General features: G+C 37.9%; 1 protein-coding gene across 16 annotated transcripts in view; it reads right to left on the bottom strand.

Annotated features, from left to right (window-relative positions):
- Cadps2 (calcium dependent secretion activator 2) overlaps positions 1-13,478 on the bottom strand; it is a 526,649-nt gene extending 513,171 nt beyond the window's left edge. For 10 of the 16 annotated variants that reach the window (XM_047562662.1, XM_047562667.1, XM_047562668.1 and 7 more), the window contains exon 1: positions 12,821-13,477. In XM_047562662.1, coding sequence (XP_047418618.1) covers positions 12,821-13,159 — 339 coding nt within the window. In that variant the 5' untranslated portion in view covers positions 13,160-13,477. Of the gene's footprint in view, positions 1-12,820 lie in introns of all 16 variants that reach the window. The other 6 variants (XM_047562660.1, XM_047562665.1, XM_047562675.1 and 3 more) reach the window with 1 other exon arrangement.
- Positions 13,479-16,148: the final 2,670 nt, after the last annotated feature.

Raw genomic sequence — 16,148 nt, 5'->3', positions numbered from 1 at the left:
TAAGGCCAGTTTTTCAAATCTTCTTGAGACATCTCTCTTTTCTTAAGACACTTCATCCAAGGCCATGGCTGACAATTTACCATCCATAAGACAACCCTTAAACTTAACTCTGGTGCCCATTCATTCTCTGAGCACCGAACAATTGGCTTTTTGACTTCTACTTATACGAAGGATTATCAACTCAACTCACCTATTAGATTTCGGGCTCACAGTAAGATCTATGCTGGATTAAACTGTATTTCCCCAAATTGCTTTTCTCTTCAATGGTTGTAAGGTGATAAAAATGAAGGGGGGAAGTAAAGCTCAAAGCTCATGATTCAAAATCTGGGGATCAAACTCTGTGGAAATATCTGATGGTGTGATATATCTGAATCACATAGCTAATTTTTCATATTTGGACATTTCATAGGTATATTTTTTTGAAATAATGAAGCTTCACTATAAATAAATAGAAAGTTTTATTTCTTCAGAGAAAGCTTAAAATAAAAGTTCATTATATAAAATATGTAAAAATAGACTGAGCCTAGTTGAAGCAGGGATGTGAGAATAAGAATGGTCTTCATCTCAATCCCCTTGCTTACTACTGATCAGGAATACAGACAACCCTTCTAATTAAAAAAAAAAAAAATGGAAGCTTCATGCTTGTAGGCTTGAGTTGTCTTGTTACATTTCAGAATTCTTTGATGATATTCAGCACTTCTTAAATATCTAAAACAGTATTTTGAGTTTGAGATTTTTTTTTTTGGTAGAGAACCAAATTAAGACACATCTCCTTAAATAAAATTTGGAATATATTTCCCTTCATTTGAAGTAGTAAGAATGCAAGTTTCGTGGTAGCAGAATTTCTTCTTTCCACTTTCCAATAAAGAAAATTCATGTAGATCCAGAAATTTATATATTTTTCAAAAGGGCAACAACACTGTAGACTAAAGATAAAACTATAACCTAGTTTCCAAAGCAATGTCTACTAACTTTGTAAACCAGAAATAAAATTGGAAATGCAGCCTCTTAAAACACATGTGCTTTGCCCTTTGAATCACAACAGTAAGCACAGCCTTGAGTCCAGAATGGGAGGGTTCGTGTGGTATCATTCTACCATTCTACAGGTATCTAGCTCCAGGAAGAGAGATGAAGTGCCCTGAAACACAGAGCCAGAGCCTGCAAGAGGGATCTTAGGAGAAAGTACAATGCGCACACACTATGGCTGGCACACCCTATATATTCAAAAACTAACAAAGAGTGCCCATGTTGCAAATGAAATAAAACAAAATCCAAAAGAAACACAAAATAGTAAAAGGGAAAGCAATAAAATTAAACATCAGTGATGATGACGAATAAAATGTTTCATGGGCTGGGGTTGCGGCTCAGTGGTAGAGCACTTGCCTAGCACATGTGAGGCACTGGGTTGGATCTTCAGCACCTCATAAAAAATAAATAAATAAACAAAAAGTATTGTATCCATCTGCAACTAAAATTTTTTAAAAATGTTTCCAATCCCCCTATTAAAGCAAAATTTAGGCAAAAATATATAAAATAATCTTGCTCTATACAAAATATTCAAAAATATGTCTATACATACACACGTAGATGCATATGTAGATATGTGTATATACATGCTTAAAAGCACATACATAGGTGAATAGGGTGTGTAATATGGATATTTATGTCTCTGATAAACACCCACACACAAAAGAAGTTTCAGTGTTACACCTGAATGAAGTTGAGTAATGGTCTAATATAGACATAAAATGGATCAAAGGAAGTTACTTTTTAGTAAGTTTACACTTATGAATCTCGACACTGCTAAGTCTGTCATCAAAATTTATGACTTAAATACAACTAAAAATGCAAAATAAATTAAGACATAGAATAATTTAGTTAATGACAGATAAAGACAATAATACAGGAATGATTACAGTAATAAATGTTATTTATTGGACATATAGCCAACTTTTAATCCAAATGACAGAATACACACTGATCTGTGATGGAAGACTTAAAACTAATTATATAGTACAACACTAAAAATAGTCAGTAAGCCACATTCTCTGTCAACACAAAAATTTAAAATCTATTAATAAAGAGAAAACAAAAATCCTCAAATAGTTGAAATTTTTAAAGAGAAGTTCTCTTTTGATTAACTATCTGTTTCAAGGAAAAAGAGAAAATCTGAATGAGGATTGAGTATTTTATAGAAATCTGAAAGAGGATTGAATATTCATTAAAAATAAGTTCCATAATGAAACATATATGCTAATATCAACTGTACTGAGGTAAATTCATAGCTTTGTCAATTTTCATTATCTTATAACAGAGCAGAATATAATAAAATCCTAAATAAGAAGTCAAATGAAAAGAATATACTCTTTATGATTCCCTCTTCCTAAGTCTCCTTAAAAAGAAAAAAAAAAAATTAGGACAGGAACTACTGAATAATCAATATTATGGATTTATGAAACAGAATTTATGAAACAGTAGAATTTATAAACAGGTATATTTGTAAAAACAATAGTATCTGGCAAATCTAATGAACATTTTTAGAGGGGAGAATACACTCTAAAATAAGTCCTATAATCAAAGTAAAAGATATTGAGAAAATAAGGGAAAATAAGTTCAACTCTTTGTTAATAAACTTGAAAATATGACCAATTTTCTGAAAACATTTAGTTATCATATGTTTAACCTGAAATAAGAAGGAATTCTAATAGACTAAGGAAAAAGAAAAAAGAAAAAAAAGCTAAACTAAGTTCTGGATGTAGATAATAAATTAATTCTTCCCAAAATACAAGTAGGATTACACTCTTCAAGAGGAGAGATAAGAGTAAACTCTTTCTTGCTTAACATCATTATTCCTTCAAACCAAACCTGTGATGACAGTGGTCCAGAACAGAAAGTAATAGATCCTTCTCTTATGAATATCAGTGTAAAAATCAAGAAGTAAAAGCATGTGAAACTAAAAAAATCAAAAGTATATATACAAAAAATCATAATCAGATAGACATTATCTTGAAAATACAAATGTGGCTTAATAACAGGAAACCCAATAATCCAATATGGACACACCAACAAAACTAAACAATTGATCCCTTCAATTGCTGGAGAAAGGGAATTTGATTAACATTCAACATCAGTTCCTGATTTTTTTATCCTACTAATGCAATAAAAAGATAATTATTTAGTAATGAAGAATACTCATCCTAAATCCTCATCAACAACGTGTTCACCAGTGAAGTACCCAAAACATTCCCCAATAAAGCTTACACCAAGACAAGGGTGGGGTAACAAGTACAAATATTGTTCTGGACATTCTAACAATTAGTTACATAAAACACAAGGAAGGTATGGATACTGTATAGCACCACATAAAGCCATTCCTATCACCACATGATTCAACCACCTAGAAGGATGAAGCTAACCAAAACAGTCAACTGTGTACAAACAAGATGAAGAGTTATAACAAAAAAAAAAAAAATTCAGAGTTTTCACATCACGCTAAGTGAAATAAGTCAGACTCAGAAAATCAAGGACCAAATATTTTCTCTCATGTGGAAGCTGGTGGGGGGAGAAAACGAAGCAAAAAAAAAAAAAAATTAAGAAGAAAGAAAGAAAAAAAGAGGGGTAGTGGGGATGTCATGGAAATAAAACACAAATAGAAGAGAAGGGGTTGCAGGTGAGGAGGAGAGGGCATCGAGAAGTACTGGGGAACAAAATCTACCAAGTTGCTACATAAAAGTGTGAACACACCATGGTGAATCCTGCATAAAATATTATGTATATTATACATAATTTACCAATTAAAATAACCAATATGTATATTTTATACATAATGCACCAATTAAAATAACGATGGGAGGGAGATCAGTAGAGTAGAACAAGTGGATCAGAGGAGCGGGGAATGTGAGGGAAAGGAAGGTACTAGGGAATGAGACTATCAAATTATGTCCATGTATAAAAATGGCATAAGCCCCACACTAATGTATAGTTATAATGCACAAAAAAATTTTGCCATTTATTCATCATTGAATAAACAATACAGGAAATGATAAGTAGGAACAAAATATAATTTAAAATAACCTTATTATAAATGAAAGGGGTCAACTTAATGAAAACTATAAGACATGACCCAAACATAAGAGACTTGACTAAAGAGATATGTTAAGCTTCTAGAAGACCAAATATAGTAAAAATACCATTGTTTCCCAAACAGGCATTTGAATTGACAAAAGTGAGAGCATTTAAAGTGAAGTATATACATGCAGTGGGCACACCACCAAGAATGTTACACATATCATCTTGTGTAATCACAACAGGAATTCTGGGATGTGGTTTTCCCCACTTAACAAAAGAAGTAGCCAGGGCCCAGAGAGATGAAATGTGTCCATAAAATGAAAGAGTGCAAGAGGAGAAAGAGGCTGAGCAAATATTCTGTCCTGGTGCGCTATTTTTTAAAGGGGAATAAAAATGATGAGAGTAATTTTTGATACAGAAGAATGAATTAATCCCATCAGAAATTAGTAAAATATAGTTATCATAAATCAAAATCATACTACAAAATTACACGATATGATCCATAGAAAAAAAATTAATGTATCCAATTAAGTAACTCACAAGGAGAAACATACAAACTACATATAAATTACTGAACATGAGCCCATGAAAGAATTTGGTTTTATTCCCTATACTATATCCTCAGGACACTAGTTAGTGTAAAACTCACATATTATTGGCTCAATAAATAGTTAACAAGTGAATTTATGAAGGAAATAACAATTTGGTCTTAAAGTTTAATAAAATATTAGACTGCAACAACTGCATAACTATTTATGAGAAAAAGTAAATTCAACACCTCACTTCCAACTTTCATTCCAGATGGGTAATTGATTATTGTCTAAAAGCATAAATAAGAAATAAGAAGTTATTAAGGAAAGACAAATCAAAGTGTATCCAAAGTCAGGCACAGTGGTGCATGCCTGTAATCCCAGTGGCTCGGGAGTCTGGGGCAGGAGGATCACAAGTTCAAAGTCAGCCTCAGCAACAGCGAAGCACTAAGCAGCAGTCTTTAAATTAAAAAAAAAAAAAAAAATAGGGCTGGGGATGTGGATAAGTGATCGAGTGTCCCTGAGTTCAATCCCCAGGACTCAAAAAATAAAAAATAAAGTGTATCTAAAAACCAAATGAAATGCAGATTACAGAAATACTCCCCACAAAGGAACACTATCCTTCATATATATGAAGGATATATTATATATATTTTTAAAATTTTTTTACAGACTGCATTTTGATTCATTGTACACAAATATATTAGTGATTAATAAGAAAAACCAAAATGTCAATAGAAATATGGAAAAGGGATACTAGACCACACAGAGACACACATTCATCCGCCAAAGCAATCACAAAGGATCAAATTATGTAACAGCTCAGCTATTAGATTGGTAAAGACAGCTTTAAATCACCCACACCCTTTGTCCCAGTAACACTTCCATTGTAAAAATTCATCACCAAATTGAAGGTTATAAAAAATGAAGATATTCAAGACAAAACATTTACAAATTGAAGTAATAAAGTTTCTAGAAGCAAAGCAGAGAACAAGGATGCATTCCAGAGTAGGAAGCTCTCAAGTGCAAATCAATGAATAATCTAATAATGCAATTTAAGGAAATCAAGGACTTTTCCTGTACTGTCCACTTGATGAATGCTTGAATTTTGAAGATGGTAGAAAAATATCAAGATGTTCATAAATAAATCTTTCTTTAAATAGTTTAAGGGATTTTACTGAATAAGACAATTCCTTGAGAATGCCTTCCAGTGTTGTTTTTTTCTTTTTTGTTTTCTAGCACTTGGGACTGAATCCAGGGGTTCTTTACCATCAGGCTACAAATCAGCCCTTTTTAATTTTTACTTTTTTATCAGAGACAGATTCTGGCGAAGTGCCTGAGGCTGGCCTCAAACTTGTGATCCTCCTGACCTTAGCCTCCCAAGTCACAAGCACCACCATGTCCAGCTTAAAGTGTACTTTTTGAAAAAACCTATATGCATTACTATGCATACACAGAGGAAACATTCTTCCCATTAAATTTCTTGTAAGACCTCTTAGAAAGTGACTCTTCTGTTGGGTACGTGTGTCAGTTATGACTTTGAGATTTCACTGTTTTCCCTCCCAGTTCAGTTTGGAATGGAAAGCAACACTCATGGTCAGCATCCAATATTTATTTTCTGTTGTTGCTAAAGTAGTGATCTATCCATGGTCTTATAATGAATAGATCACAAGTGTTAATGTAATTTAACAGCCTCCAGCTTACTCCAGCTTATGACCTAATTAAGGGAACTTTTACAAGTCTAGATACACTGGCCTCCCTCTGTCCTAACTCAAGGAACTCCTGATTATTACGTAGATGTCCTTTTTTGTTCATTGCTTAGAATATCACTATTGTCTTTTCCATAGTATGGAACAACCATTTAAGTGCTCAGTAGTTGCCCTCATTATTGCAAACACTTTCTCCTTGCCTAGATTAAAATAAGCCATTTTTCCTATAGCTTCTCTTTAAAAACAGTGGTTTTCAACCTTAGCTGTACCTTGAAATCACCTGGGAAACTAAGATTTTACCCCCAGAGACTGATTTAATTAGTTGGTGGTACAACCTGGATAATGGGATTTTTAAAAGCTCTCCAGGTGGTTCTAACATGCAGCCAAAAATAAGAATCATAGATTTTTCTTAAGAAAGGAAATCATATAAAAATCTTTAGGCAACCTGAATAAAGTGATCATAAAATGTTAGAGATTTGGGACAATTCCATAATGTGATGCCCACCTACTCTTCAAATTCTAGGTAATATGTCATTTGTCCCATTGATATATATACTTCTTATCATCAGTAGATCTTTTCCTGCCTAAAAACTGAAATAGCATCATCAGTATGTAATCCATGTCTTACTTCGTAGTCAAAAAAGTCTCAATTAATTTGAAGTGCACATAAGAAGCACCACAATTTAAAAGAGGCCTGCTTCATAGGTTATGATAATTGGTAGAATTTTTCTATTCCAAATTCCCATACTTTATCACTTGGCAGTAAGCTTAATCAATTTTTTTTAATGTCTTTAATGACCTACAAACTGTGTTGTTTATCTCAGGAAATTACAAATGAAGCTGTTTCCATTTAAAACAAAGAGAACATACACACAATTATAAAAGTTTATTTCATTTTATATGCAGTAATCATATATCAAAATAACAGCTAATTTCATTTTTGACCTAAAGAAGCAAACACCAATACCACTTAGTCCATTTGAGTTCTTGTTAGCACAACTCATTCCACCAAATTCACTGCTGTGGTCTCAGGACACCTGTGAAGAGTTAGACGAAACAGGTGAAGCAACAAGTGTCTCTATGAAATACCATTTTAAGTTCAGTCTGAGGACTTTCTTTAATGGGTGGCTTCAGACTCATTCCCTAGAGGACAAGGTATTCCCTTATCAGAGAATAAACGATCCCAGATCCCTCAGAGCATGGCTTTTTAGACTACTACCAGGTTAACTGGAAGCCCTCAGGCAAAAGAAGGCATATTGTGGGGTTTCGATGCTGCTTTCTTGCCTCTGAGGTCTAGTACTGACAGTGGGAAGATGTATTTGAAGTCATCAGTTCTGTACCAACAGGTATGTTCATTCTTTTATGGTTTTCTTTAGAAAAATAGTGTGAGTCCTGGAGGTCTCAAAACGTACTTTAGTAACACTGGTTTCTAAAGAGTGAAAGACTTTTTTATTTTGCCTTTATCTTTCCTCTACCCTATATTTCACCAATTCTTTGAGGCATGAACTAAATCTGAGGCTTGTGTGTATCCTAACAAACATGTACTAAGTTCTTATATGCCATTGCACTATGCTAAGAATATTCAGTACCAGGCCACCAGTGTGTTTTAAGCTTCAAAGGTAAGGCAACATACCACTCAGGTACAATAGCTGTAAGAAAAGTGATCCCAGCCTTTGCAAATCTGTAGCTCTTTTTTTATAAAGTTGACTCAAGTCCCTAAGCTCGTGCACTTGAGGATCACCCGAGTAGTTAGAAGACTTGTGCAGGGGGAAAAAAGGTCTATTTCCAAAGTGAGAGAAAGGGGGTGACTTTCCTGCACAGGTTCAATGTCTCTATCTGAAATGCCTGGGATCAGGCACATTTCAGATTTTTTTTTTTAATTTTGGAATACTTGCATATAGGTAACAAGATATATTGGACAGTCGGGTGCGGTGGCATATGCCTGTAATCCCAGCAGCTCAGGCAGCAGAGCAGGAGGATTGCATGAAAGCAAGCCTCAGCAACTTAGCCAGTCTCTAAGAAACTTAGGGAGACACTATCTCAAAAAGGGCTAGGGATGTGGCTCAGGGTTTAAGCACCCCCTGGAGTTCAACACAGGCACCAAAAAAAAAAAAAAAAAAAGAAAAAAAGAAAAGAAAAAATATGTCGGAGATGGGATCCAAGTCTAAATATAAAATTCATTTGTTTTATATATACCTTATACGCATAGACTGAAGGTAATTTTATACACTATTTTTAGTGTGCCTGTTTTGACTCTGACTGGTCAGATGAGGTCAGGTCTGGAATTTTCCACTCATCAACATTCCAACAGTTCCAGGTTTTGGAAGATTTTAGATTTTCAAATTATTGATACTCAACCTTTACAACATTCAGATGAGAGAACTGGAGGCAAAAAACCCACTGCATATTATTGCACTCAATACTATTTTTGCCTGATGCTCTTTTGCAGATCAATTTTACCTAAGAAAATTTTCTGTAGCTTCACAGTATTATTTGTATATATTTCTCAAATTTAGAATTATCATGGGAAATTATGCAAAGTGGTAGGAGTCATTATATAAAATGGTTTACTTAATAAGGCTCATTTCCTGTGATTACAATGGCAATACACATAGAAAAGCAAAAAAACATAGGCATGTGAACCATATGGGTAGTTATTAGGGGACATGTTAATCTTTTTAATTCTCACTGCACTTTTTCTACTTAAAAAATTAATAGTTGGCTCTTTTTCAACAGGACTTTTACTAATAAAACAAAACAATGGGAGAAATCAGTGACTACAAACTTACAGAACTTTGCTAACTCAAATTATCATCACTAAGTCACACGCACATTAAATATGGTTTTGAATTCAGACTGGCAATTGGCAAACATACCTCTATGAGAGAATATTATTAACCCCTTCTAATGTTGACTATTTTGCTTATCATAGCCTCCCTACCTTTTAATCACCAAAGACCCTTTTTTTGTAACTTTTTCTCCAGGTTTTTAATGATCTCTATAATTGCCTTTATTAAGTATACCTGACAAACTTGTGATGTTGTTCTTATTTCAATACTAATCCCACCTTTAACCAATGATCTAGAATCTTCCAAACTTCAAAACTGTTAGCACTTTGATGGTGCAAAGTTAATCAAGGAAAATAAATAAGCACGGGGTTCAAGCACTATTCACCACTGAAACACTTTGTGATGGCTGTGACTTCATACTATCATGCATGCAGCCCTAGATATGTTCACTTGGGCAGTGTCACTGGCCCAGTGTGGTGCTATCACATTATCTAGCCCATATTCACCCCAGGATCTAGAGACAATCAGAAGACATGACTAGCATAAGCTGAAAACTATTACTATTCTGAGTTGAAATAGCCTAGCCAAAAGCAAAGAAATACACATTTTTAGTTAATTTTAATAGATATTAAGCTCTCAAAGAGCTTCTGGACACAAACTCTTACTAGTTTTGTGGGCGATTTTAGTTAAGTGGGGAAAAAAAAAAAGACACTGTGACTATGCTCCTGTTCATAAAACCATCCAGCCTTACAGCAAAAGGACTTTGACAAGAATCCTTAGTCCTGGTCTCCAGGGTAAAGCTCTTCTCTCTGTGATTAATTTTCTTCATTTACAAAATGAGGACCCTTTCAGATCTCAGTTTGAGTCTCCAAATTCTCAAAGTTGAGAGAAGTGAGTAAGCAGCAATATGCATTTCAATGACAACAATTTAAGCTATTAAATCTTTTTACTGGATGTCTGATGACTTGCAGATACAGAATAAAAATATACAATGGATTAGTGATTTTGCAATTATCCTGTTATGTCTTTTATATAACCCAACTGTATAATTCAAGATTTAAAGTAAGTTTTTGGCATTAATTATTGGCTTGTGCGTCAAATTCACATGAACATAGTTAAATTCCCATTTCATTTTGTCCTAGGAGGAAACTTGACTGCCAAGAATTGCTCCAGCTCCCTTTAGCAAGCAGCATGCTTTGTAAAAAGAAAAAAGTGGAGGAGCCTTTTGAATAAGTTTTGAATACAAGCTTTGCATTGCTATAGGGCCTTCCCCTTAATAAAAATTTTAAAAACTCATAAAAGTTCATCTGATTTTGCTTGATAATCTCGACATTTGGGAAACAAACATTTCTAAGCATTCAGATATTTTTGCATAAAATATATGTGGTGCTTTGTTTCTTTTTTGAAGTTTGGAGTTATTTTTGGTAATCCCTGGATAAGATTACATCAGTAGTCTCCTCAGTAGTACTGTGAATGCACCTGGCTGCCAATTCAAATAATTTCTGGAGAAACAAAGATTCTATTTGAACAGGAGTCAGAGAGATCTGCACTATTTGAACAACTAAGGGAGAGTCTCCATTAACAAAATGCAACAAGTACTCACAGTACAAGTCAACTACTAGTAAGGTAAGTTAAGTGCAAAATCATCTTCAAGTATAATGTTCCAAATAGAAACAGACTCAATTCTACTGACCATTGTTTTTGGACTTAAACACACTAAAAACAAGCTTACGTGCAATACAAAAGGTAAAACTGGAGACTGGTTGGCTTTCCAATACTATATATGGACTGATACTACAACATAAATGTGAAAATTTGTACTTAATTTAAAAATACCTACTGAGGTTGGCAGCTGCCTGACCTAGAGTTGAGAAGATGCAATGGGTGACTGCCTAGGAACAGACTCAATACAAGCAACAAACGAGGACATATGGTCTCACCTAGGAGTAGAGTAGCAAACACCAGGCATTCAACCCTGACCTGAGGAATGAATGGTGGCACATGTCGCACCAAATGGTTTGGTCTGGGAAATGCTACTGATTTGTTTCTCTTCTCCAACATGAGCCAGTAGGCCTAGAGGATCTTAAGATTTCTAAAGCTGTCTGTGAACTCCCTAGAGGGTTGGGTTACCTGAAGGATCTATGTGATTAGCCTTCAGCTGTTGAGGAGCATCCAAAAAACACTCCAAGAGAATAAACCCAAAACAGCTGTTCACTGTGTGCCTGCCCCCACTTGGTACTGGAAACTGAACCCACTGTGCTATGTCCCCAGCCCTATCTATTTATTTTGAGACAGAGTCTCACTAAATTTCTCAGGTTGGCCTTAACAGTCTTACCTGCCTTACCTCCTGAGTTGCTGAGATTACAAATGTGTGCCCAGAAGTTTGTGCCTGTTTTAAAAAGTTGCAAAGAACAGTTAACATAAGATCTACCCTCTTAGAAAATTCCACATAGTACAGTATTGTTAATTACAGGCAGTTCCATAGGTGTATACTTATCCCCAAACTCAGCAAGTTGTATCCACTAGACATGTACAGCATTTTACATTTATCGTACCTCAATAAAAACCAGGTTGGATAAATGGGGCTCAGAGGGTTTTGGGAGGTGGTTGGAGAGCGTTAGGAAGTGGTGGGGAGACTGTATTTACTCCCAGCTACAGTTATATTTCAAAAGTCAATTCAAAGGATGTCCAAATTCCTCAGAGAAGTGTCTCACATTCTGAATTTACTACTTCAGAAAATTTTTAATAAAGGACTGTGCATCTAGGTATGCCTTGAGCAAACTACAATCTCTCTGGTTCTCCAGCTCTTACCACAAACTAAAGGAACTGTTACAGAATTTCCAGGTTCAGCATTCTATTAAAAAAGATTTCCTAGATAGCTTCTATTGTAAACATTTATCCAATTATGGCAATTGGAGTCACTGCCTTTGTATAGAGCATCAGACTCCTGGGGTCTTGTTTCAGAACTCATGTTGGCAAACATTTCACCTGACACAAACTCCTTCTCTTTGGGGGGAAAGGGCCAAAAACAAAGCAACTGCACCCACCAGTTATTTTTCATCAATAGTGGACTTCATTAGGCCTGTCCAGACCAGGACTGACTTACCCACAGTAACTCTACCAAGCTGTACCTTCTTCAGTGTTTGCATTTGATGTCCTGGCTGTATAGCAACACAGTTAACTTACAAAATTAACTTTGTTTTTTTATTCACCAAGGAAAATTTCTACCCCTTCGCCCTAGTGAAGATCTCTCTAGCTAACAGAAAAGTGCTCAGAGTCCACCTGTTTCACCGAGCTACGCACTCATTTTGACCCACAGCAAATCCCAGTTTCAGTAACACCATGCCAGGCTAGGTGGACAGGAATGCACCACTGCTGTTAGAAACTGAAGTTGATGGGAGTTGCATTCCAATCCGACCATAGCCCAGCCAGCTCAGGTGCAACTACTGCAGGGCGGCCACTGTCGATCCGTCTGTCTCGGTCGCGCGGATGGTGAAGCTGTGGGCTCCTGTCAGCGCGGGCCAGAAGGAGATGTAATCGTTGCAGCCTCATACCCGGCAGATGAAAGCACCGTCTTGCCCCCAAAGATTCCCTTGTCCCCAAAGACTAACAAAAACATAGTATCCTGCCGTTTGCAGAGGAGGCTGGCAGAAGCCCTGGAGCTCTCCCAGGAGAAAACCCGGGGGAGAAGTGTCGACAGGAGGCACCCGGTCCCGCAACTCACCTTCTGCTGCCTCCGGGCCATGTCAGTGGGCTGCTTGGCGTTGAAGGGGTAAGCGATGCACCTCACCACGAAGACGTAGAGCTGCAGGCGAATCCTGCGCTCCTGCTCCTCGTCCAGCTGCCTTTCGGGCTCTTCTCGCCCCTCGCTGAGCACCGAGGGGCTCGGGCTCACAGGTCTGGCCGCGCCGCCGCCGCCCGAGCGCCCCGGCGCGTCCCGCCGCCCTTCCCGAGCCGGGGCCGGCGGCGCTCGCTGGGAGCCGCTGGCCGCCACCAGCACATCGCGGCTCTCCTCTTCCAGCCCCTCGTCCGACTCCTCTTCGCTGGAAGACGGGTCCAGCATGGTGCTCTGGGGACCCCGCCGCTTGGGTCGCCGCTCCCAGGCGTCTTACCCCCGGCAGCTGCACCCGCGGGTCCGAGAGAGCCGCGGGGCTGGCAGCAGCGGCCGCAGAACGAAAGGGAAACTGGCCAGGGCTTTCCGGACACGTCGAGTTAGATACAGGAGTGTTTCCTACCACCAGGGCGAAAGGGGCGGGCAGGAGCCGGAGGAGGACCGGGAGGGGGGAGAAGGGGAGCCGCCGGGATTGAATAGGCGGAGTTAGCGTTGGGGGTGAGCCCTAGCGCCTCGGGAATTGCTCGGCCAGCCCCGAACTCGTCGACTCCGGGGTCCCTCAGAGCCGGGAGGCTGAGCGGCAGCGCGCCCGGGCGCAGGTGGGGAACCTGTGGCGCCTACAACAAGCAACACGTGGAATGGAATGTTGAGGAGCGGGCGCGGGGCCTCGGAGTGCGCGTGCGCGTGCCGCCGCGGCCGCCCGGGCCCAGGTGCCAGGGTGTTGGGGTGCCCTGGCGCGCGGTTTGCAAAGGGAGTGGCCGCGCGGCATAGCTAGGTGAGCGCCCACCTGCGACTGCTAGGACTGCTGTGACCCCACCACCCATCACCTTTCTACATCTTTGCCCTGCCGCAAGCTTTCTGGGCAGATTGGAGTGGGATTGGGGGCGGGGAGGGTGACTCCGACCTGAACCTGATGCCCAGAGTTGAACCCGAGCGCAAAAAAGTGGGACCCGGATCGTTCACCTCGAAATACAGTTTCGACGAGATTGAAAAGTCTCTCACCCTTCAGTTACTGTTCGATGCTTAATTGAAGTGCAAATGATAAAAGTCAGGGGCAAGTACATAAGAGAGGAAAAAGAGGCTTTTTAAACTGTTTAATTTCTGCAGACGAATAAGCAAGATAGATTTTTATAGTTGCGAAATGACACCAATTCAGTTCAAACACAGCTCGATTATTTTCTGGGTTGGGATGTGATTGACTCAATACAGTTTGTATAGTGTGGACATTCAACAAACATTTGAGCGCCTGCCGGGTATCCAGCGCTGTTAGCCTTTGGCGGAGCTGGAGGTGGACTGGGGCACGCAACAGAGTCACTGTCGTTTCTGGCCTCAAGTGGGCGTCTTGTAGCTGCACCTGAAGCCTGCCTTTTCTGCGCAGATTTCTCAGTGCCAGAACCACCTAGCAGTTTCTTTTTGAGATTCTGTTAACTTGTGTCCTTAGTCCTCACAGGGGAGGAAATAAGCAAAACGTATTCACCACACAGCAGAGAGTGCAGTGGCCCGGCTGGTAGAGAGGTGATGAAGCTCAGCGAAGGTAACACGGACAAATTCACCACCAGCTCTGAGCTGCTCTGACACATGACCAAATAACAGGTTTAGCTTTTTCAGGCCACTTCAGTAGTTAGGTACACAAGAAAGAGGCTTTCCTTCCGCTTTTGCTGACATTCTAGATGGGGAAAGATGAGGCATTTACTCTTGGAGAGCTTTACTTCCAAGTCAGTGCTTAACTAGTCGGATAGTGACAAAAGGTCTTCACTAAGGCCTGGCACCAAGCTGATGGCCATCTGCCAAGGAATAGGTAATCTCCAAAACCCATGTATTTAAAGACTTTTATTTATGGCAAGGTAAACAATAAGTGCCAATATGATTCATTTAGGTCCTAATATCTAATACTCATTTGCAAAGCTTTGTGAAAACATTTATCTAAGAATGCCATCAAAGTAACCTAAAGCTGGTGATACTACTGTTAATTACCCTTTCTGTCAGATTTTGCACTAAGCTCTCTACATACATTATCTGCTATCTATTTTTAGTTCCATTGTACAGATAAGGAACTTGAGGTTACAGAACTCTCAACTAGTGCACCATGGATTCAACACAGTTCCTTAGTTCCAGATAGTGGCCTTTTCTACTGCCCTTTGCCTTGGTAACAAGTCAGTACATTAAATGTTTATTATAGTGATAATTAAAATAATTTAATTTCTAGGGACATAAGAATACAACTTAAATATATTTTATATACTTTATTGTCCTTCCTTTTCTTTCCAACCTATGGTATATTTTCAGTCTCTTATTAAATAGTACTACTTGTTGCGATAGCTTATTGTTTTCTTTGTATCAAAAATGGTAGGCAAATCAAAAATCTCCAAACCTTGAGAAGCCCATGGGAAATCATATAGTTTTTTAAAATAACAAAGTGTTTTCTCCAGGAAGATGAAAATAGTTTAACAGTTATAATTTAAATATTCAAAAGACAATAAAGAGAATGTTTAAGAGTTTTCATTAATTTAACCTATTGCTTAAGAGACTAATATACATTGAACCCATACTAGTATAGTTAGCAGAACAAGATACAGTTCTTAGGATGTTTACAAGGTAAGGAATGACAAATGAGGACTGGTGTTGCAGCTCAGTGATAGTGTACTTGCTTGATATGTGTGAAGCACTGGGTTTGATCCTCAGCACCACATAAAAATTTTTTTAAATTATCGTGTCCATTTAAAAATATATTTATAATTAATAAACATCAATAAATATTTATTTAATAAATATTAATATTTAATATTATTGAACTTATATAATTTAAATTTATAATTAAAAATATTTTAAAAAGGAATGAGAAGTGAGAAAATAATTTATTTTAAATAATCAGATTGCAATCCAATGCTTGTTAATAACTGGGGAAATAATGGTAATACATTGAAGAAACGGCTCCTTTAGGAGACAGTAAGGGAACACTTCCAGGATTCTTGACACTTCTTAAGAAGTGATTCAGAACTGTTGAGGTGAAGGCACAATAGACAGGAGGGGGCCATTGCATGGGAGGAAATTATTTGCCACATTTGAAGAACTGCAAGTAAACTGCCCTGAAGTGAAGAATCCATATGAAAATAAGGGAGATGAGACAAGTGGATAGGCCAAGATGGACCTTGTAAGTCATGCTTTGGAATGTAAACCATATCCTGCAGAAAATGAGGGTTCACATAAGGGTTCTAAGTAA

The sequence above is a fragment of the Sciurus carolinensis genome, chromosome 8, assembly GCF_902686445.1.
Source record: "Sciurus carolinensis chromosome 8, mSciCar1.2, whole genome shotgun sequence".
In the NCBI taxonomy this organism is placed as follows: domain Eukaryota; kingdom Metazoa; phylum Chordata; class Mammalia; order Rodentia; family Sciuridae; genus Sciurus; species Sciurus carolinensis.
The sequence above is the reverse complement of the archived record's forward strand: the minus strand, read 5'-3'. Positions and strand labels throughout refer to the sequence as shown.